At 42.0% G+C, this 24810-nt stretch overlaps 1 protein-coding gene across 5 annotated transcripts in view; it reads right to left on the minus strand.

Moving 5' to 3' along the window:
• The window catches only part of nadsyn1 (NAD synthetase 1), a 129743-nt gene that overhangs the window by 23647 nt on the left and 81286 nt on the right, over window positions 1-24810 (minus strand). For all 5 annotated transcript variants that reach the window (XM_077619485.1, XM_077619492.1, XM_077619477.1 and 2 more), the window contains 5 exons: window positions 23728-23896; window positions 21775-21910; window positions 21585-21691; window positions 14741-14872; window positions 6357-6426 (listed from right to left, as the gene is read on the minus strand). In XM_077619485.1, coding sequence (XP_077475611.1) covers window positions 6357-6426; window positions 14741-14872; window positions 21585-21691; window positions 21775-21910; window positions 23728-23896 — 614 coding nt within the window. The remainder of the gene's footprint in view (window positions 1-6356; window positions 6427-14740; window positions 14873-21584; window positions 21692-21774; window positions 21911-23727; window positions 23897-24810) is intronic.

Raw genomic sequence — 24810 nt, forward strand, 5'->3', positions numbered from 1 at the left:
CTGGATGACGTGTTGGCCGTGAACCAGTGACAACACCGCGTTTTTGTTTACACACTTCTTGTATCTTTGTTACATGGCCCTTAGCCTTGTGCTTTTCTTTCGCCAATAAAATTGAATTGAATTGAAAAATTGTCAAATGCTTTTCAAAGTTTCCTTTTTTCCAAGAGTTAATTCTTACAAATAGATAAAAAACACAATCAGAAAATCAACTATTACACTATATGTATGTATGTATATATGTATGTATATATATATATATATATATATATATATATATATATATATATATATACATTATATATATATATACATGCATACATACACACATACATATTTCGTGTATAACAATGTCTACGAGCACGGAACTAATTAATTCAGACGAGTTTCTCATACGACCAGGAAACGCACAACGCGCGGGCAAAAAGAGGGCTTTCTGGGTAATGAAGTATACTCGTGCACACAACACCCATAGGCAATGGCAACCTTTCTCAGAATAAAACTTCATTACCCACAATCAATACGTGGGTAAGATCAACTATTTTATTTCCTGTTATTCTTTCTCAGGAAAGATGCTCCCGCGATCGTTCTTTAAAGACTATTTCTCGTTGGCAAGTGGTCGTGCGTTATCTTATTGTGATGACATTTGTATGCGACATTATCGAAATATTTTGAAGGGTAGACAAAAACAAACAACTCTTGATGAGTTCGTTTTGAAGACTTCGGCGGAGCGGCCAGGTGGTGTCAACCCGTAGGTACCCGTAAGGTAAAAAAGATTACAACAAATTTAGAATTTAGTTTTGTTTGAAGTTACATTAAACGTTGAGTGTCTGTATATAGTTATCAAAGTTAATTTAAATTTGTTTGTTCGTTTACGACTGCATTGGTGCCGTGGATAAAGCCCCCCCTCCGCCTCCGTGTATGCCGCTGTCTATACCCTCCGCGAAATGTGTCTAATTTTACTCCTATTAAACACATTATTACTATTAAACCAGTCGTTATTTATTAGTTTGTCAATATATGGCGAATTATAAGAAATAAAACATTTTTTTCAATCCAATATCCTGTTTTTGGTGTTTTTTTCAGAGAGTTGGAACAAATTAATTTGTTTCCCATTCATTTCAATGGGAAACTTCCGCTCGAGTTACGAGAATTGGATTGGATAACTTTATTCATCCCGTATTCGGGAAATTTTGTTGTCACAGTAGCAAGAGGGTGAGGATGCAGGAATAGGAAAGGCATTTTAGACATAAATAGATAGGTAAAAGTAAGTTAATAAATAAATACATGAATAAATATATAAATAAATAAGCGTGTTGCTTAGCACATATATACATACACACATAAATATACATGAATCTACATACAGTCTAAATATACAGAATATCTAAATATATAAAGATATCTAAATATACAGAATCTTGTCATACGAGCTCAGTCCCGGAACGGATTAAGCTCGTATCTCGAGGTACCACTGTATGTGTACACGTACACATATATATATATATATATATACATATATGTATATGTATATATGTATATGTATATATGTATATGTATATATGTATATGTATATATGTATATGTATATATGTATATGTATATATGTATATGTATATATGTATATGTATATATGTATATGTATATATGTATATGTATATATGTATATGTATATATGTATATGTATATATGTATATGTATACATGTATATGTATATATATATATGTATATATGTATATATGTATATGCATATATGTATATGCATATATGTATATATGTATATGTATATATGTATGTATAAGGCGCCCTGTCTATTTTGGAGAAAATTTAAGACTTTTTTTGCGCCTTATAGTCGTGAAAATACGGTAGGTGGTAAATTAGAACAAATAAAAATATGTTTTTCCCATTGTTCTGCATATTTTCAACCTCAGTCTATGTCTGCAAAAGGTCCCCACCTTGTGGAAGACTTCCTGTGTGTGGTTCCAGTTTTATCTAGCTCTCCAATGTCTTTTTCTTGTGTCTGTTCTTGCTACTGCAACCAAGATGGCGCCGGTCAAGTGGCAGGCGGTAGCTCCGTCCGCTCTTGCTAGTTTTCTTTTTGCTGCTTTTCTATCTTTTTTAATTGCCTATAAATATTTCTTAATGTTTTCCCATATGCCGTATTTTAACACTTATAGGGCGCACTTAAGTCTAAAATGTTCTCTAAAATGGTCGATGCTCTCAATCGGTCGGTGCGCCTTGTCTGTGCACTAAATTCAATTTTTGTATGACCCTGACCGCTTGAGTGACTGGTATTATTTCTTGCCGACATGCTACTTATTGGGATCAACCCAGCGGAGATTCACCCTAAAAATAGCCTCCCAACGCATTCCAAGCATTACGGTAAATCCATTCAAAACATCTCAGTGGAGTGGCAAGGCATTTGACTTCCGTGTGCTCGCAGTGCTTTTGACCCTCAAAAACACTCAATAGTCAAAGAAACAACATATTAGAGCTATACAGTGGAAATGCCTGACATGAATGACAACAGAATGCGGGTGTGAACGCTTGGAAAATGGACTGAAGCCATGGATCGAACACAATGTAACAGCTTTGCTAACGGATGGCCAATATAGTAGTTCAGGCAGGAAGTGTCACGTGAGTTACGTGATGATTTGGAATGAATTGTCAATGCTGATGTAACAGCGAGGAGAATCAAAGGCTTGGGAGTGATGCATGTCACGAGTTACAATGGATTGTGGATGACTGAGCTCAAGTGTCAGCCACCACTGTTGTTCGAGCTTTCGCCCAAGTTGGAATAAAGTTCCCAGAATACACAACTCTGACTGACAGTGGAGCCTAGCATGTTGAATGCCGAACTCTTTATATCAGAGTGTACCCTTTACATCAGGGGTGTCAAACCGATTCCGCCGAGGGCCACAGCGGGTCCTGGTCTTTGTTCCAACCGATCCAGTGCCGACATTTTAACCAATCAGGTGTCTTCTAAAATAATTAGCACCTGACTTTAATTAACTGATTACACTTGCAAAAGGTATCCTCTTGTTGAGTTGGAATGAAAACCTGCACCCACTGCGGCCCTTTGAGGACCGGTTTGACACCCCTGCTTTACATCAATAAAGCATGATCAAACTTAGTTATACTTGCGCTGTCTTTAAAAAAACATGTAGCGGCTAGCCTAACATATGCTAGCGGCTAGCATAACATATGCTAGCGGCTAGCATAACATATGCTAGCGGCTAGCATAACATATGCTAGCGGCTAGCATAACATATGCTAGCGGCTAGCATAACACAGGTACGCTAGCGGATAGCATAACATATGCTAGCAGCTAGCATAACACAGGTATGCTGGCGGCTAGAATGAACACAGGTACGCTAGCGGCTAGCACAACACAGGTACGCTAGTGGCTAGCAAAACACAGGTACACTAGCGGCTAGCATAACACATGCTAGCCTATTGTCATGCTAGCGCCTTTTCCGAGGAACCGCCCAATGTAATGACAAAAAACTGAAAATATACCTGCAACTGAGACTGCGCCCTGTCAGTTTTATAGGTGTGAAAATACGGTACTTTGCTTTGTACTTTTTGCTTTGTTGTTTTACGACATTTGCGACTCGACTCCACCCGTCGCGTGGCTTGGTTTCTTTGGGCTAGTCCGAGACGTCTTTGGAGGCGTTCAGCCGTGCCTCTACTGTCATGCACGCGGGATCAGCTGTGGCAGTGGACGATAGTGCCGGGAGAAGAGGCAACGCTCCAGACTGAGCATTCCATCATTGTTATGGGAGCGTGAGATCGCTCCCTGGTAAGATGGAGGAGATGTTGATGCTTGCCGAGCTTCTGTGCTTTGAAGCCCCCTACCGGCCTCTCCGTTGCTGATCGGGTGATAGGACAGCTTAGGCAAGGAAGATGATCAGCTCCAGACTACTGAGGGACTGTGAGGATCAGCTTGAAAGAGTGATTCTTCATATTTAACCTCAGTCTCAGTCTGCAGAAGGTTCCCACCTTGTGGACTTCCTGTGTGTGGCTCCAGTTTTTTACCTACTAGGTCTACAATGTCTTCTGTGTCTCTGCTTGCTACGGTCTTTCTACTGCAACCAAGGGAATTGCCCGATTACGGGATGAAATAAAGTTCTAATCTAATATCCTGTTTTTGCTGTTTTTTCAGAGGGTGAGAACAGATGAATTTGTATTCAGTTATTTTCTATGGGAAAAATTGATCTGAGGTATGAGTAAATTGACATACGAGCTCGGTCCCGGAACGCATTAAGCTCATATCTCAAGGTATTACTAAACTTTACGTTTTTTCGATTATTGCGGCCATATCTGGTCTACATTATCCGCAATATTCAAGGGATTGCTGTATTGGGGTTCACCCGTGTGAATGATGTCACATTTGGTTTGTACCATCAAAACCTAGAACACCGTGGCGGGCCGTCAGGGCCTTCAAGGCCTTCTCTGCTGGCCTAAGAAATACCTGAATCATATTATATTTTGTCCATCAATACGTACTTATTATTCCAAATGGTCTGTTAGCTTCCTTTCATTGCTTTTCCTCCTGGTTGCACTGCTTCCAGATGTGTGTTTTCATATTGAAGCATTTAACCAATCACATTTCAGCCATTATTTGTTGACAGATCAGATCTGCCTCAAAGCCTGCACAATCAGTTCTTGCGGGCTCTGCTGCATTAAACTAGACTGTTGCTTTTAACCAATCAGATTTCGAGTTGGCAACCCCACAATGATTTTTCATAGGCGTTAGCATTTTGCTGGCTGGGACATGTCATTGCTTTCACAAACTATGATTGGCTAGTAGGCGGGCCAAAGCAGTACCGAGGCAGCCGAGATCGCAAACTATGGCCGACAGAAGCAAAAACAAATAGATTCTGTTTGCTCACAAAGCTATTTTCAAGACGGACTTTTTCAGGAAAAAAATGGACATCATTAAGAAAGGGCGGTCAACTCCGAAGCTAGCAAGCCTGTTACAGCCGGGAAAATGGTGTGTGGGGCACTTTCAGCGCGCTAACTTAGCTCCACAAGCAAATAGTATATTGTTGTGTTGATTTAATGCTATTTTCAAAACGGACTATGCCAGAAATATGACAGGACAGGCTCAACTTTAATCATTAGCTTCGATGGCGATAGGAAAGAAGGAAGAAAGAAAGGAAGGATGGATATTGTGTAAAAAGGATTTTTGGTGAGTAAAATTACAAATATGGCTATATTCCTAAATAATATTTCAATTGTGGGCAGAGTTCCGATATCTGAAAAGCGCCAGTGTTTGTATTTAAGCTCCAGTGTTTGTATTTAATCACAAAATGCTGCTAGGAAGTGGATTTTACCCCAGTTTAATTTTTGGCGTTTCACCATTGACGTCCATCGCTGTCTTTTCCCGGGAAAAATCACCCCCCTGGCCTGGTTGTAATGTCTCAAAGGCTCCAGTATTTGTATTCAATCAATAAATGATGCTAGGAAGTGGATTTTACCTCATTTTAGTGCATTTTTTGTCATTTCACGTATGGACGTATCGACGTTCATCGCTGTCTTTTAACGGGGAAATGATACTCCGGGCCCGGTTCTGATGTCTAAAAAGCTCCAGTATTTGTATTTAATCAATAAATACTGTTTTTGGCTGGATTTTACCCCATTTTCGGGCAATGTTTGCCCGTACGCCATTGACGTTCATCGCTGTCTTTTCCCGGGAAAATCACCCCCTGGCCTGGTTTTAATGTCTGAAAAGCTCCAGTATTTGTATTTAATCATGAAATGCTGCTAGGAAGTGGATTTTACCCCATTTTTGTGCATTAATTTATTGATTATTTTTATGTGTCTCAGCTGTAGCTGCAGTAGAGGTTTTATAGCCATAAAATAGTTTTTGAGGGTTGGATTGATACGTTGAAGGCGCTATCAGAAAATGCACCGCCCGCCACTGCTAGAACATTAGTTTAGTTGATTAAAATCTTGAAATTTCACAATAGAGAAGTCAAATTATTTACAGATGCTGCATACGAAATATTCAGGTTAGAAAAAGCTTTGTTGCAAGATACAAAAAAAACAATACAGGTTATGAAACATTAAAGAAAATCAATCTCCCACAAAACATAAATAAACTTCTTGTATTTTTTTCATTATTGTGCTTGAGTTGCTTTCTGCTCCCAACACCTCACTGGCTTCCCATTCACCAGCAGGAAGCTCTGTCTCTCCATGAAAACAACTCCTCACGAAAAAGGGAAAGGCACAAGAATCAGGAACTCCCTGACCCGATTAGCCATGGTCCCACAGAAGATTTAAAAATTGCAGGAAAAGGGGCTTTAGGACAGATGGTTCTCCTTGTTATTATAATAGAATTAAATAATTTTGTACCTCATCTATCTGCGACACCTGTCCATCAGTCAGAGGCTCGAGTTCAGCCGTCGGTGGAGCAGCAAGGATACTGTAATGACATTCAATGAATTACTAATTGAAGTACTGTACTATTTTTTGTTTACCCCCAGTGTTCATTTTTACATGATGTTCATTTGAAAAAAAATCACAAAAAGAGGAGATTCACCCTAAAAATAGCCTCCCCGCGCATTCCAAGCATTACGGTAAATCCATTCAAAACATCTCAGTGGAGTGGCAAGGCATTTGACTTCCGTGTGCTCGCAGTGCTTTTGACCCTCAAAAACACTCAATACTCAAAGAAACAACATATTAGAGCTATACAGTGGAAATGCCTGAAATGAATGACAACAGAATGCGGGTGTGAACGCTTGGAAACTGGACTGAAGCCGTTGTTTGTTTTAACCTTGTTCATATGCTTACAAATGCAGAATAGCAAATCTGTGTCTCTTTAAAATCTTAAAAAGTTTTAATTGACCACATGGGTTATTTTGTTGCTTAATCACAAAATCCATCTGGACAGAACAGGGTGCCATGGGTCAAAAAATAAATAGATAATAGCTATATAGAAACATAATTGAATAAATATCAACCAACCAAAGACACATTTTTAAAGCACCTTTCAAAGGCAAAATGCTGCCTGCCCTTGGCTAGAAGGGGAAGTGTCTTCATGATGCTGGACCTGAGGTTAGCGCGCTAGGCAGACTTTAGAGTCGGCCCGAGAAGGGAAAATGCCCCCCTGCGGAGTATGAACCCCCTTTCCAGGTATTTCTTCCGGCAGTTACTGATTTGTGTGCCCTCGACCCTCGCTCATCATGCATTTATAACATGTTTGTTTAATTTTTGTGTGTACTTGATGGAGTTAATTCTTTGCCTGTCACCATTTTCACCACAAAAAGGTATTCCCGATGCAATTTCCAAAGTGTGCTATTATCAAAGTGTTCAGGAGTCTTGCTATCACCTAGTTTGACGAAAAATGCCATGTCCACGTTGCTGGATTGATATTGCACCAAATATAACCTAGTTTTGTTAGACTGTCATCCTTCACCACTTTGCGGATTCACTGATCTAAGGCATCCAATGATCCAAAGAAAGAACCAGATATGATGACAGCAAGCGAAAAAGGGACGTTGCTACATATCATGCCATTGCGGCATAAATGAATCTACTGTGCATAATACCAAGAAAGACAAAGTGAACATACGGAACACGGCAACAATATCCTTTTCGAAGGACACATAGCGAGTGATAACCACGAGGAATAAAAAAATGAACCGGCATTAGGAAGGGATTTACGCCGTGGATATGGATGTCAACACACTGCTCAAGAACCACTTCCCGGGCGAGTCGGTCTGTGACATCGCCGTCGCCCCTCCATAGACCGTCCCTGGCGAGGTGCCCTGCGACATCGTTGTCGCCCCTAAAGTGACCATCTTGGGCGAGCCGCCCTGCGACATCGCCGTTGCTCCTCCAGACACCGTACCGGGTGAGCCGCCCCAATATCGCCGTCGCCCCTCCAGAATGTCCCGGGCGAGGTGAACTACATCATCTGCAAAAAGCTAAGGCCACCAAACCGGACCCCCTCAACGTCACAGCTTGGTCTAGATATTCTGTCCATAAATGAAGTTAGTGGATGTTGGAGTAATCATTATTATAAATGTGTTTGCAATGAATATAAAGCCTTATAATATACATGCTTACTATATTAATCAATATATTTGCTTATTAGGAATAGTAATGCTCATCCTAAATGTGTAACTATATTAAACAATATATATATATATATATATATATATATATATATATATATATATATATATATATATATGTGTTGATCGCTTTTATGTTAGAGTTGAATTAATATGTGAAGACAAACGCTTACGCCAAGGTCGCTCTCCAGGACAGCTGGGTCCAGCGAGAGATACAAGTTCGCAAGGACATAAAACAATACACTGAGTTCTTGCTCCGAGGACTGAGTACTGGAAGATACACCTCAACCCTTTCCCCAGATGCAAGTTCGCAATGAAGATCGGTGAAGGACGCTTAATTGTTGTTGGCTCAGCGGATGGCTATCAATCAACTCGCATATTTGTTTTTCCTTTGTGACGCTTGATGTGGAATTGTTTTGTTTCTTGCTTACGCAATTGGATCGATTACTCGCATATTGTTTTAATTTGTGACGCTAGGTTGACGCTAGGTTTGCTTGATTATGGAATTGTTTTGTTTCTTGCTTACGCAATTGGAATCGATAACCTTGTAATTGTTTTGATTTGAAGCCTTAAATGGGCAGGACATAATGCCTCTCTTTAGAATAATCTTGTGGGGCGAGCGGCCGGATGTATTCTCTTCTTGCAAGAATTAAATGATGATGTGACTACAGATGCCTTTTTTATTGAAAGCTGAATTGGAAATACCTAAGGAATAAACCTACTATTGGATAGACCTAACATTTGGTCCTTCGAGCCTGTGGTCAAGATACCGAAGCAGAATCCAGGTCGCTTCCGTTCGATATCTGGAAAGACCGTGCACGGCGCTTAAATACCCTTTTCCGGGCTGGATAACTCGAAGGAGCGCCTGGGTTCTCGAGGGTTTCGACGACTAACCCTCTGAAAGAGACATCTGGGGTCATATCTGGTAAGTCCACGTCAATGTCTGCGTTTGTTGACGGGTTCCAAATGCGCGAAGGGGCATTGCACGTGAGGTCCATTTTTTAAATGAGACTCGCGTCCAGGGGACTGCGACTCGCGTCCAGGGGACTGCGACTCGCGTCCAGGGGACTGCGACTCGCGTCCAGGGGACTGCGACTCGCGTCCAGGGGACTGCGACTCGCGTCCAGGGGACTGCGACTCGCGTCCAGGGGACTGCGACTCGCGTCCAGGGGACTGCGACTCGCGTCCAGGGGACTGCGACTCGCGTCCAGGGGACTGCGACTCGCGTCCAGGGGACTGCGACTCGCGTCCAGGGGACTGCGACTCGCGTCCAGGGGACTGCGACTCGCGTCCAGGGGACTGCGACTCGCGTCCAGGGGACTGCGACTCGCGTCCAGGGGACTGCGACTCGCGTCCAGGGGACTGCGACTCGCGTCCAGGGGACTGCGACTCGCGTCCAGGGGACTGCGACTCGCGTCCAGGGGACTGCGACTCGCGTCCAGGGGACTGCGTAAAAACCCTGGGTATACTAGTCGCTGCCAGGTAAAGAGACAGAGCATGAGTCTATAAAACTAGGGGCAGTTCGGGGTGTCCTGTGCCGTGGTCCGGAAAGGTACAAATATAACTCTGACAGTATATCAAGCTAGGGTATACATTTGTGTTGCGTGTGTTACGTGTTGCGTGTGTTACGTGTTGCGTGTGTTACGTATGTCCTTCCGCGGAAAAGAAATTTGCTAACTGATAACTGAGTGCACGCGAGCTCCATCCAAAGATGGGCAGCTCGAATGAGAAAGCGGCTAGCGACGACGATCCAAAACAGCGTCTGCCGTGTAGAGATTGGAAGTTTGTTGAAAGTCAAAGCGCTACAAGAGTTAAACACCTAAACTTATGGATAACCGAGTATGGGTTTACTGGACAACTTAATATGCATAAAATACTGGATTTACAAGATAAAATGCGCGTTAAGCACAAGAGTAATCTGTGTAAAATGGATAATGATGGATATGAGGATACAAATTATTGGTTTTTGATGGCAAAAAAGCGTTGTGATGGGAATGTTAGAAAAATTGAGCGGAGTGAGAGCCAAAATGTTGATAACAGCGGGGCCGGAAAAGCAGAGCCTTCTGTCTTGTTCCACAGAAAGGAGGACGATGAGACAGGCGCGGTGGGGAAAAGAGGGGGCCTTAAAGAAAAAAAGCTAGAGGGGGGATTGTCGGGAAAAGCGGAGGAGACGCGGTTGTATCCGACGCTGCCCCCTCCGACATATGGGCCTGACCGGGTGACCAGGTCGGGGGGCCCCGTTGGGGATTGGTCAAAAACGTGGGAAAAAGTGCTATCCCCCCAGCCTGGGGCGCCGCCAATGACTGATATTTTTCCTGAACAATACCCCATGATCAAGGTCGCCAACCCTAATGTGGAGGATAAACAGCCCGCGACAATCCTAGTTCATAGAACTTGGACACAGGATGACGTGAAAAAGGCTATAGATGGCATCACGTCGCACAAAATTGATGTGGATGAATTTGTCCTACAAATGGAGGACATTAGGCGGTCGTATCACCTAAATGGAGTGGAAACACAGCAAATTTGGATGACCGCATTGAAAGGTGATTGGCATGTTATTAGAGGCGATTGGAGCCCAACATTTGATGGTGGCTCCCTAGGTCATGACAGCCGTGAGTTAAACTTTAGGGTACTTGAGTTGATAGAACGGGCCACGAGCAAATTTAAAACAAAGGCGAATTATACCGCTATTGGCAGAGCTAAGCAAAAGGATGATGAGCCTTTCGAGGAGTATAAAATCAGAATGACAGCTTGTTTTAAGGCTAACAGCGGCATCGCTGAGGACCACGCGGTGGGTAGCCTTTATCAGGAGCAGCTAAAAAATGTGCTCCATGCTCATTCACACTATACTCTTAGAGACTGGATTGAAAAACATTGGGTGGATAGGCCCACAGGCACGCTTGAACAATACGTGAATCAGGCATTGCATGCTGAGGAGGTGCTAAAGAAAAAAGGGAAGAAAAAAGGGGGGTCATCCTCAAATGAGGATGGAATTTTTTACCAAGATAGGGGATGGGAACGTAAAAATTTTAATAATAACAGAGGGAGAAGATATATGGGGAAGACGGACAAACAACGGACGTTTGACAAATGAGTCTGCTGGATCTGTGGAAAATTGGGACATATATCGCGTGATTGCCCAGATAACAGGGCCTCTGGAGGAGAGGCCCGGCCAGCATGACTAGCCGACAGGGCTGCTCAAAGTATAGTGAGTGAAAAATTTGAATTTGAAGAAGTTGAGCTAAATTTAGCGGAAATACTGGCATTGGACACGATTAAACCGGAGATTACATTGTTCGTAAATGGGGCACAATTAAAGTTTTTATGTGATACTGGTGCTTGTAAAACTGCAATTCGAATGAGTGTTCCAGGAGCTAAATATACAAATCGGAGGGTATTTGTGACAACAGCAGTTGCCTGAGGGGTATAAAAACCTTTTTCTCGAATGGTCACCTCCACACATTGTATTATACAAACCATACAATCAAAGAAAGGAGGTGCTGCGTGACTTTGTACATATGGCCCGCGGGGCAACCGATTGGACGACATTGGACACGGGGCTTGAATATAGCGAACATACGGAAACATACAGAAAAGCAGTATTTCTCACTACGGGCGTAGGAGTGGGAATATACCTTCAGTGACTAGTGAAATCGACGAAGGAGATATATCTGTTATCAGATGAGGAGGAGGAACTGTTAGCGACGGTTCCTCCCGAAATATGGTCTAAAGGGCCTTCTGATGTGGGACTCGTAAAAAGGGTGATACCGGTAAGAATTAGACCGAAAACTGAATTCAGGCCTTGTGTCCGACAATATCCATTAAAACCTGATGCTTTGGAAGGAATAAAACCGGTAATTGAGGATTTGTTAAAAGCAGGAGTGATTATTGAATGTGATGATTCACCTTGCAATTCTCCCATATTTCCAGTAAAAAAGGCGGCCCCTTCTGTGGGATGGAGAATGGTTCAAGATTTACAGGCGGTAAATTCTGCAGTGATTCAGCGTGCACCTTGTGTGCCGGACCCACATACACTTCTGAATAATTTAGATCCAGGTGCGACATTTTTTACGGTGATTGACATAAGTAACGCCTTTTTCTCCATCCCATTAGATCGAAGCAGTCGGTATTGGTTTGCCTTCACGTTCGGAAGGAAAAAGTATACTTTTACGAGACTGCCGCAGGGATATTGTGAGAGTCCCACAATATATGCACAGGTAATGAGTAACAGTGTTGCGAGATTCCACCCGCCGGGGGGAAGCCAAATTATTGTGTATGTTGATGATGTATTAGTGGCGTCATCTACTTTGGAATCTTGTAAGATAGACACTTTAGCGTTGATAGGCCACCTGGCGGCTGAAGGCCACAAAATAAACAAAAACAAATTGCAGCTTTGTAAAGAACAAGTAAAATATTTGGGACATAATCTCGTCAAGGGAGGAAGAAAAATTTTAGAAGACAGAAAGAAGGTGGTCTTAGACGCACCTAAACCGCTAACTAAAAAGCAGATAATGTCATTTCTAGGTCTCACTAATTACTGTAGGGCATGGATTCCGAATTATGCGGAAATTGTTTCTCCCCTTTCTAAATTGATGAATGATGATGGTTTGAAAATGTGCTCGACTTTAAATTGGACAGCAGAGGCGGAAAATGCGTTTTGTACATTAAAACAGATGCTAGTAGCTAGCGGAACCTTAGCGCTACCCAATTATAACAAGCCTTTTGTACAAATGGTAGACTGTAAAGGAATGTATATGACGTCAGTGCTGACTCAAGAATTCGGGGGGAAGATGCGGCCGGTTGCATATTTTTCGTCCAGATTAGATAGGGTGGCCTGCGCACTTCCTCATTGTGTACGGGCGGTGGTGGCAGCTTCTATGGCAGTAGAGAGCAGTGCTACAATAGTGCTTTTTCATTCTTTAACCCTTAGGGTTCCACACGCAGTGGCTACATTGTTGTTACAAACTAACATGAAATTTTTATCTCCAGCAAGGCATTTATCTTGTATAGCCATTTTACTGTCACAACCACATCTAACGCTCGAAAGATGTGCTAAAATTAATCCAGCTACTTTGTTGCCACTTCCTGGGGAGGGAGAACGTCATGATTGTCAAGGGGTAGCCGAAGAGGCTACGAGGTGTAGGAAAGATTTGATGGACCAACCGCTGGACAGCGGTGAAGTCCTTTTTGTTGATGGTTCCGCTAGAAAAGATGATACGGGGAAAACTCAGACGGGGTATGCGGTTGTAACCGCAACTAGAATACTAAAGGCAGAACCTTTGCCGTCCAATTACTCTGCACAAGCGGCAGAATTAATTGCATTGACGGAAGCATGCATTTTGATGGGCAACATGGACGTTACAATTTATACAGACAGTCAATATGCGTTCTCAACTTGCCACGTTTTCGCTAGTTATTGGGCAAATAGGGGTATGATATCTTCTAACGGCAAAGCAGTTACGCATGCCAAATTGTTACAACGGCTAATAGCTGCAGTTCAGCTCCCAAAACAAATTGCTGTTTGCAAGTGTGCGGCACACACTTCAAATCATGATCGGGTGTCCTTGGGAAATGCCTTTGCTGATAAAACGGCAAAGGAAGCTGCAAAGAAACCCTTTATTGGAATGGCAGACTCGGTATATGAAAAAAATGTCTTATCGGACGACATTTTAGCAAAAATGCAGCTACAAAGCCCACAATCTGAATTCAAAACATGGATTGGCAAAGGGGCAAAATTGCAAAATGGGGTTTACGCGAGCATTGAAGGCCAACCAATCTTACCAAAAAATTTGTTTAGATGGGCGGCCATTTTGAGTCATGGCAAAACGCATGTCTCGACGGCGGGAATGGTTGCTTTGGTGCAACGACACTACAAAACGTATGGATTTAATCTATATGCAAAATTTTTTTGCAGAGCATGTTTGATTTGCGCTCGGCATAACCCCCAAGGGGGATACGGCCAAAACGTGGGCAATTCCCAAAAACTACATATCCATTTCAAGGGATACATATGGATTTTATTGAATTAAGTAAAAGTGAGGGGAAAAGATACTGCTTAGTGATTGTAGATGCCTTTTCATAGACCTAACAGTGGAGGTCATTCCTTTTTTTTATCATGAATCTGCCACTACTTAGTTCTGCCCCAAAAATGCCTTCCTGAGTTGTAGTGCTTTGGCTTTGCATAAAAAGCATCTGGAGCAGTATGTGGTGATCTTCCATGGAAAGTGGAGGCATGTTGAGGTTCATTAGTTTCCATTCGTCGAGTTCCTCAGTTCTAGTCACAATGAAGCGGATTCCAGTTACAGTGGAGCATTTACAAATAAAAAACTGTAAAGAGTTCAGTGTTTTGCTAAAAATCTTCGTTTAGTTAAAATCAATGTTTTTAAAAAGTGAAAAGTCAATTAAAAGAGAATTGCAGAGTTAGAGGATTGACGTTTGCATAGTTACAAAGCGGGAGGTCAAATATTTTCTTTTGAAACTATCACTTGAATAGACTTTTAACATCTGTTGAATAATAGTGTGGGCAAAACACACCTCTTGAATTTGGGTTACAACCTAGCATTAAGTATGCATACCAGCTGCATTTACAATAGTAAATGTGCTGACTGTAAGACAACGCATGGTTAAGACCTGAGGTTCATCAGCAAACCTTACCTTGTCAGACTTGTGAGTTGAAATTTTTCAACACAGCATAGTAGAAAGCCCTTGAGGTCATTTTTGCTAAGCCCTCCAATTGGATTGATATCAGCACTGGAGCAGTCATACTTTGTAAAATAACCTGTAAGACTGAGAAAAAAGACAGAGTTGTTACTAAACCCCAACATCAGTTTTTTTTTTAAAATCTAATATTCAACAAGAGGAATGTGTCATTTTTTCTAAAACTTAATTTTACCATGGTTTTAAGTTCATCAATATTTTCAAGTAAGGGTCAGACGATTGGGAAGTCTTGAATTCCCACACTACACATTTTTGCAATAGGCTATTGTAAAGGCTATAGCAGACATTTACAGATGGGTGTACTAAACTCAATTTATTATAACATCTAGAACATTTTCTATTTCTATCAAGCAGTGGGGCAGTGGTTGGGCCCAGATTCAGGTTTTATGTCAGTTCCTTGATCAAGCCATCTGGCAAGTAAATGACTCTTTGTAGAATTTTTTTATTTAAAAAGAAATTAGCCATAAACTAGTATATAGGGAGAACATACATTCTGTGGATAAGACATACGAGTGCTGTCGATAGTACTCCTGCCTCAGAGCAAGATAGGGCTTTCTGCTTCCTCCACAATTAAAATTGTTGGCCTAAAACTTAGTAAAATGGTAACATCAAAGTGATGGTTTGAGTGAGAATTTCAACTTAAAGGAAGGGCAATTCATTTTTAGAGACAAAATTGACAATCAAACAGCTGTGATGGGCCAAAATGCTACCTTGAATGAATGCCATTTCAGTTTTGTTCCAGTTTTATCATTAATGTATACTGCCTATGTTTGTGTAATTATGGAATATCAAGTTGTAACTAAGGAGAAATACATTAAAAAATGTCAAAAATTATATGCAGTAATATTAAAATATGATACAAATTAATATCCATTAAATTCTCCAGTGTCCATAATTTAAAAGTTCTCAAACAGTTCTAACACCATGAGCACAAACATCAATTTGCTGTTCTTAGAAACCAAAACAGCACTGTCCTCTCTTTCCTTTAATGTGCAAGAGAAAAAAAAGTCATTTACGTGAGAATGATTAATAATAAATTATAATGAAGTTGTTCGACTACTCTGTGAAGCCCCTAAATACAGCAAAAGTATCTCAAATTTGGCCGTCTCGTGGTGTAAAAGTTCACTCGCCTGACTGCTGGTGGCGATAAGATTGTGTGTGTATGGTTAATTGTCCCTCTGTGTGCCCTACGGCTGCGGGTGTAGTCTGCCGTTCACTCGAAAGTCAGCTGGGTTAGTCTCCAGCAACCCCAGCAACCCTTTCGAGGATGCGCAGTTTGGAAGATGAATGAATGACTATCTCAAATTTAGCTAAATGAAGAGGTTATTTCTCATGTTCACTGCTGGAGCCTATCAAAGCTGACTTCAGCCCAGAGGCGGGGGATACCATGTATCGGTGGCCAGCCGATCGCAGGGCACAAGGAGATGGACAACCATTCACACTCACACTCATACCTAGGGGCAATTTAGAGTGTCCAGTCAGCCTATCATGCATGTTTTTGGAATGTGGGAGGAAACCAGAGCACCTGGAGAAAACCCACGCAGAACATGCAACCTCCACACTGGTGGACCGACCTAGACTTGAACTGCCCAGAGCTGTGGGGCCAACTCGCTAATCACTGTTACTGGGCCGCCCATTTGAACACCAGACTAAAAGTATATTTTTACATCCCTGGTAACAAGCATTGATCACTGTGAGAATAAGCACATTTCAAGCAACTAATTTACTGACGTTGACTATGGTTTTGTTTGTTACCTGTTTTGTTGCATTTTCTATTTTAAAGATGCATGCTTTATGTTCTTGACCATTTGAAGTTAAAAAGTGAGTACATACCACCCTCCCCCATACTCAGAGATGGTTAAACCATGAAAACAAATACCATAATTAATATTAACTTTTCAAGACGTTCAGTAATTACCTATTCCAGCCTAATGGTTTGGTCTATTCGTCTTCAACGGCGGCGGATGTGTTTGCATCTGCTCCCTTATCCTACCCCCTCACCCAGCATTGTATGTTTGTCTTCTGTCTAAAGGGCTGAGATCTTTGCAATTCAAACGGAAGCATGGAATTTGTGAACTGATTTTTAAATATTTTTGACCAAATTTTCTCTACAAGGACAGCAGGAGATGAGAATCTGCTTGTTCGGGTGGAACTCATCTGGCCGGATATACGATGAATATTGGGTGCCTGGCGAATCTGTACGCAGAAGACTTGGAAGATGCGTAACCATTTGGGCTCGTGGTGGGGGATTTCACGCTGATTGGTCTTGGTGGAGCCCTGGCCTAGAGCTGTATCGGGGTGTTGGTAGCGTGCTCTGGATTGGATCAGTTTACCAAGTTGGTCGCAAGCGCTACCAGGGCAGATCAGGGAGCTGCATCACAAACTTTAACTGGCAATGAACAGGGTACTGGGATCAACCTCAAGCTAGATGCAGTGCTTGAAATCCTCTATGGGAGGGATTCCAACTAGTGTCTTGTGGGAGCAAGATTCATCTGCATTTCACCGGGGAAATGCGAAAAATTTTCGACCACCCTTGGCCAAGGAGGCAGCTAAGCGACTCATGTCCATGCTAAATAAAATAGAAGGATAAATATAATCTTTGGAAGGCAAGTCTTTGGTGTTTTCTGTCGGTTCTTACATTATGTGCTTGTTGTTGCATTCGCCAACTGACTTAAGTGCTAAGGCCCCTACAAATTCTAAATTGCAAGCAGAGTGCGATTCAATGTCTGGGGAGGAACAGTCACAATTAGAAATAAATAAACCTACAGCAACAGAAAGTCACTGTATTGACAAGGTGTGGCAGGAGATATACACCCGTGCCCTGAGTTTCTCCCCCAGGACAAGCTGGCCAAATGTGATGAACCTACGCCTTCGACCAGCTCTTCAACCCGGTTAACCAAATAGATAACCGGTTATGCGAGCGCAGGAAGCAGGGCCAGGAGCAGCCAGACACCCCACCTTCTCGTTTCCCCGTCACTCAGCCACTCCCGCGGGTTTTTCAGACTGCCAAAGCCTCGCACGTGCCCTAGGCAGCGTGTCCTATGCAGTTGGGCCACACCAAACTGACCCACGAAGATTGTACATGAATGCTTCAGTGCCATATATGCAAGTACTGTTGGCAAAGTTGGCATTTTCTGTGCTGCAGAGAAAACAAGCAGACTCCTCTGTTAGGAGGAGGATTGCTCATGAGCAATCCTCCTGTTAGGAGGAGGATTGCTCATGAGCAATCCTCCTGTTAGGAGGAGGATTGCTCATGAGCAATATGAGTAATAACCCTTCACGCCAACTCTAACTCCTTAATACACTCTCCTAGCAAGGCCAGTCATGCTCTGTCACCTCCCAGGTTGATTGTGGTGCAGATGAGAAATTTATAGATACAGAGATAATCAAGCAGTTGGGCTCAACGATGTGACCATTCATACCCCGGGTGTTAGGAGTAGCCTCATTGTTGGATCGTCTGTCTAAATCCCCTTACCATGTATCCACGTTACCTCGTTCCTCGATTCCCCGTGTTTTCCCTAGTCAGGTTTGGTTTCGTGTTTCATTTCCTAAGTCTTTGTTATTTTGTAAGGTCCCTCCTAAGTTATTAAAGTTTTGGTTATGAGCACGATTTCCCTCGTCCTTGCCCGCTTCCCCGCGAATGGGTCCTAATTCCTCGTACCTCGCCTCGACATCCCCCCGTGGACGTAACACCGGGCCTCTGAAGACCACGGCACTGGATGGCCAAGTTTAGTTCCAGGTTACCCAACAGACCGATGCTCATGATCTCCAAATTTCTGGCATCTACGTTGAGGTGAGCACCTTTTTTTGTTTTCATAAGACCCTGCTGCTTTTGGTCATTGACTTGCCCTGGTTGAGAACAACCAATCCCTCAATAGACTGAACACATCCCAAAATAATCATCTGGAACTAATATTGCTATGTTAATTGCCTGATTTATCAGCCACTGACATCCTTTCTGGTGTTACACTTCCTACGGGACACTTATTACAGAACTCCCAACAGGAGAGGGAGGCAAGGGAGCAGTACAGTGCGGTGAAAAAGTATTTGCCACCCTTCCTGATTTCTGTTTGTTGCATATTTATCACACACACAGGTTTCAGACATCAAATCAATTTTCATATGACGCAGAGACAACCCATGGAAAGAGAAAATGCAATTTTACGAGTTCAACGAAATTTCCCGGATACGGGATGAATAAAGTTATCCAATCCAATTCTAAATGATGATTTTATTTACCAAGGCAGAAAAAAATACAAACTTGCCTGGCCCTCTGTGAAAAAGCAAATTTTGAAGGAGAACGTTCGGCCCTCCCCAGTCGGTCCAAGATTTCTTCTTTGTGTTTACGGCGGACCGAGACCTTCTAGCGAATATCAGGCTCTGAGCCACATTACCATTAGATCCAATATCCTCTGCTGTTTCTCGATTCAGCGCTCACCTCCCTCCACAGAGCCACCATTTTTACCAATCTGCATAATGTGTACCACCTCATCCGCATTAGGGAAGGTGATGAGTGGAAGGTGGCTTTTAACATATATGAGATGAATAAAGTTTAATCTAATTTAATCGAATCTAACATGCCCCTTGGTCATTTTGAATATTGAGTCATTCCATTTGGCCTCACAGACGCCCCTGTGGTATTCCAGAATCTGGTTAAAAATCTTCCAATGGACATGATGAACAAGTTTGTGGTGGTGTACCTGGATAATATTTTAATATTCCCTTTGAGCCCTTCCATGCACGAGAACCACATTCAGCTTGTACTACAACATCTTGAGAACAGTTTTTTTGTCAAAGCAGAAAAGTGCGTGTTCCACGTCCAAGAGACTACATTCCTTGGTGACATCATGGCTAAAAGGGAGAGCTGTGCATCCAGCAAAGGAACAATGTGTGGTGCTCGTGTGGTTGTACCAAGCTATACTACTCGGGTGTTTCTAATTCTCTTGTCAACCCGTCGGTGTATTTGAATCCCTGTGTCCTAGGCAACCCTTGTTGTTCCTTTTTCAGTGTTTACATTATGTTCGTCTGCCTCGTGTACATTCAATTTTCCCCCCAGTAAGCTAGTTTCCTTGTGTTATTAATTTTTGCCAGTTTTTTCTATTTAAGGCTTTTTTGTGAAGCACAATTAAATTTTGTTTGTGCACCCTCACTCATCTGTGCCCACTTGATCATCTGCATTTGTCTCCAAATCCGCTTCACTCACTGTGGGACTCATAACATTTAGCTACATTTACCGACTGTTTATTCTTCATATTGAGGACTATATTAACCCCCAATCATGCCTCTAAAGAAGGCAAGTAGAAATAGTATGGGTACTGGTGCTTAAAAAAGGAAAGTTGTGGGTAAAACTTTAAACGATTCTTTAAAAAGCCATTTTTTTAGGCTTGGAACACTTTCTTTTTTCTCTGATTGTAATGGGAAAACTCGATTAAAATTTCGAACAAATCACTTCGTGAACAGCCTTCTGGAATGCATTGTGGCCAAGAACCGAGGTACCACTATATAGAGAGATGAGGCAAAGGTCAAATAGAGGGCATACATTGATGTGTATGCCAGGTTGAACAGCAAGGATGGATAGAAAGACCTGTACAGGTAGGCAAGACACAGTGCCAAAGATGGAGAGGAGATCAAGGGTCTAATAGTGATGAAAATGAGAAAGATGAGAGCAACCAACGGGTAGTAGAAGCAGCTGTAGTGGACCAGGAACTGACAAAGATTAGTTTGGCTGAAGTTAGAAGTTCGTGCAGGGTGATGGGAAATGTGAAAAGGAAGTAAAAAACCATGTGCAGGAGGCTTGAAGAACTGGAGCAAAATACCACGTGTGTTATAAGATATCAGTGTCAGCGACAACAGGACAGTGGTGAGGTCAGCCATGATGTATGGCCTAGAGACAGTACCTATAAGCAAAAGGCAGGAGGTGAAAAAGTAGGGTTGGATAAGATTGCACAAACCTTTTTGGATAAGATTTAGGAACGAGACAATAAGAATGGGAGTGAAGGTTAGACATTTTTGGAGACAAAGAGGGAAATGAGACTTTCGTGGTGTGTCAATGTTCAGAGGAAAGATAGGGACTTTACCGGTAGAAGGATGCTGAGGGTGGAACTGCCAGGGAATAGGGCTAGAGGTCGACCTAGAAGATCTATCAGTGACTAGTGTAGAGTGGTGGAGAAATCACATCTTTACAGGGAATTTGCTAAAAAAACATGAACTAACCAAAAAAGAGAAGGAAGTTCATATTTTTGCATAAGCCTTACGAACTGTGGCACATGAAAATGTTAAGGGGTTAAGGACCTGAGGCAGTTTCCAGACAATGACCTGTGAGCTCTCATGAGATGGCCTGGGATGACACAATTTGCTTTTTCTCAGCACATACATCTTGCTTTCGCAGCAAAAATTAAATTCAGCAATAACATTTGAAAAAAAGAAAGGTGTTCATAGTGACAAAGACTAAGAAAAGGGAACCAAAAGTACATCACGCTGACTAAATGATCAACTCCCAAAATGGGCATGATGGTGAAAACCATGAGAGCTGTGTCCAAGTCATCTATATTTTATGATAAGACTTCGCATCACGGTGACTAATTGAACATGCTTAGATTATTTGTAAGAAGGCAAAATTAGACTGGTTCTCCTGGGCCATATTTCTTCTCCTTACGGATGTCCAGGGAGACCCTAATTCCAACAGGAGGATGATGGAAAGAACATGGTGCAATGGTTTAAGTTGATTTGCCGCGGTGACCCCTGATCGGACAAACCAAAAGTGTAGTAATTCAGTAATTACCTCTCATCTAGATTAGCAGAGCCCAGCACCAGCAAACCGCCAGGTTTTCCTCGACTCCACAGACTAAGTTGTGCAAGCAAGTAAGATAGGACCATTCTTACCCTAGCCTGAAAAAAAAATTACATGTTAAATAATTGCACAAAACTTTTGAAGAAATGTCCTCGAGATGTAGTGTGAGTGAATGATAAACCTGCACATTCTGTAGTGCCAAGTTTTCCCTGTGGCTTCCTCCATTGGCACTGAATTGAGGCCACCTCCCAGTAACCATTGAGAAGATACCCAGAATGCCTTTTACCGCCATTTCTATATTTATGTTCATGTGTGTGCTGCAACAGAAAAAAAAATCATAGTTAGTTTACCAAATGAGATGGAAATGAATGGAATCAACCACATTGGCCTCAGCATGGTATGACACGACCTGGTGGATGAGTGGTGGCATGGTAGGTGAGTGGTCAGCACATCTCCCTGACAGTTTTGCGATCAAGTGTTATATCCGGGTTCTATCCTGCGTGTTTTGTTCTGGCTGTTCTCATTCCGCTTGCCATCCCAAAACCATTACAATGGTCCCTAGGTATGAGTTTGTCACCTTTCGATTGGCTCGCAATTAATTCAGTGTACCTCGCTTACTGCACACAGTGAGCTGCGATAATCTTCATCCAGAATAAGTGGCAAGGAAGATGACTGAATGAATGTTAAGATGAATTAAAAATGTTACTCATTTTTTAATTAGTTGTACGTATTGCATATTCATCGTATATTCAACGGTGGGTGCATCCTCGTAGGGGTTGTGGGGTTTGCAAGAGCCTATCTCAGCTGACTTCGGGCGAAAGGCAGACGACACCATGGATTGGTCAACCGTCAGCCGTAGGGCACAGAGAGACACACGACCATCCATACTCACAATCATACCACCACCCGCAGGAATCGAGCCTGCGCCTGCCCGCACCGAAGTTAGGCAGGTGTACCTATGCACAATCAGGCCGCCATATTATATATACTTCGAATATCGCGGTTAATGTAGACCAGACATGGCCGCGATAAACGAGAAAATGCAAAGTAGGATCAACCCCATTATTACTACCACATTACAGTGGTACCTCGACATACGAGTGCCCTGACATACGAGCAATTTGAGATATGAGTAACATTTTGATTGACAGTCAGTAGAGACAAGTCTACTGAGTCCTAGCACTGACAGGACAAGCTGTCCTGGACTCCAGATGGAACAAGGCCGCTCACCACTGCTGATCTCACTTGGACTACTTATTTATTAATTTCTAATTAATAGATTATTTATTTGTCTGTTTGTATCTATTTGTGCACTATGTGGTGAAAGCTTTAAATCTCATACTTGTATAATGACATTAAAAGCATTCAATTCAATTCAAGCCTTATTACATGTTTTCAATTTTTGTTATTTCTTTAATTTTGTGAGGGATTCGGACAACAAACTTTACATTTGCAGGATCCAACAATTTATTCATTTTAGTTTGACCTTACTGAACCTGTAAATGAAAACTCAAATTCGCCTAAATTCCCAATTGTTGATGGGTAATGTTATGTACTGTATGAACTCAAAAGTCTGTGGCCCATTTGGCTTTGCACACGCTGATCAAAGTATCTTGCTTGTAGTATTGTTACCCGGGTTGCGTAGCTTGTCACATGTATGTTTGACGTTCCATGTGGCCTTGGTGTTTGCTTTCAAAACAGTTGTTCCTGTGTTCCACAAGTGTAATAGACATTTCAAAGCTTTGCAGGGGAACAGTATCATAAAAGCGTTCTTGACCCCCAAGTGAGTGGTTGAGTCCAATTCCCGAGACCAGCTGGGCTTAGAAGAAAATTCCATATTTGGAAAGTTTTTTCGAAACTGAAACACAACCACTGATATTCAGATTAACACCCACCTTTTCCTGCTGGAAAAGAATATAAACAGAGGTCAGCTATCAAGGTGGTGTCATTCTCGCACTTAAGTCACGTGGGTATGATAACTGACCCTTATTCTCAGTATGTCTGGTATGTCTCCCAAAAACCCCAGAACAGAAAACGAGCATGTGGCATTGTAGATAGGTCGAAAAGAACAAACTCCAATAGTATTTAACCCTCCATTTGTACATTTAGTAAACAAAAGGCTGTTATTGTATACCTCCCAATCTGACTAGCTAACGCCTTGGCACGGTTGAAAGTATTCACGGAAGAGTTTTCACTGCCCATGTAGCAAGTCGTAAAAATTTGACCGCAGAGCTCCCTTGGTTGCTGAGGAAAATAGTTGTCATCCCCAAGTAACCTGCGAACATCTTGAAGTACTTGATTATCTATGGGGACAGAAAGATCACTGTATTATTGAATGTTAATATGTACAGGGGTACCTCGAGATACCATAGAAAAGAACTAAAAACTAATTAATTTGTTCCAACCTTCTGAAAAAAAACCACAAACAGAATATTGGATTGGAAAAACATTTCTATTTGTTCTAATCCGCCATCTATTAAGAGAGTAACAAATAACTATTGGTTATGATGTTTAATAGTACTAAAATTAAGATCTTATTGCACGGCAACGCACTCATAAAATAACATAAAAACTAATTTAAATGAACTTGGATTACGATACAGACACTCAAAAATAAATTTAATCTAACCTAACACTAAACTTAATTCTAATTTTGTTTTACATTTTTATACTTCTTCTCCTGGGTTGGCTCTATTTGCCCGGCCTCCACCCTGACTTTCGGCTGCAGTTTTTAAAAGGAACCTAACGAGGGTTGTTTGCTTTCGTCTTCCCTTCAAAATATTCCGAAAATGATGCACACAAATGTCCTCACAATAGGATAACGCACGACCACTTGCCAACGAGAAGTAGTATACTCCTCTTGTATTATTGAGCAAGCTCCACCATTCTGCACCAACAAGGAAAAAAACACAGAAAAAATGCAACACTCCACCAAGTGATCGTAGAGACATTACACGAGGGAGTACCAGGGAGAAAGACAGTGCCCATGATGTTCTCATGAGCAGCCTCTCGCGTCCGCTGTACGCTCCTATATCAAAATTTGTCTCATATCTCAAGATAAATATTTGCTCAAAAGTGTACTCGTATCTCAAATTGCTCGTATGTCGGGACACTCGTATGTCGAGGTATTACTGTGTAATTTTTCTCTTTGTGAATATCTGTTAATGTCTAAAAATATATACATTGTTCATGAATGACTTGTTTTCCCCCCCCCGAG

Source organism: Stigmatopora argus, chromosome 2, assembly GCF_051989625.1.
Source record: "Stigmatopora argus isolate UIUO_Sarg chromosome 2, RoL_Sarg_1.0, whole genome shotgun sequence".
Taxonomy (NCBI): domain Eukaryota; kingdom Metazoa; phylum Chordata; class Actinopteri; order Syngnathiformes; family Syngnathidae; genus Stigmatopora; species Stigmatopora argus.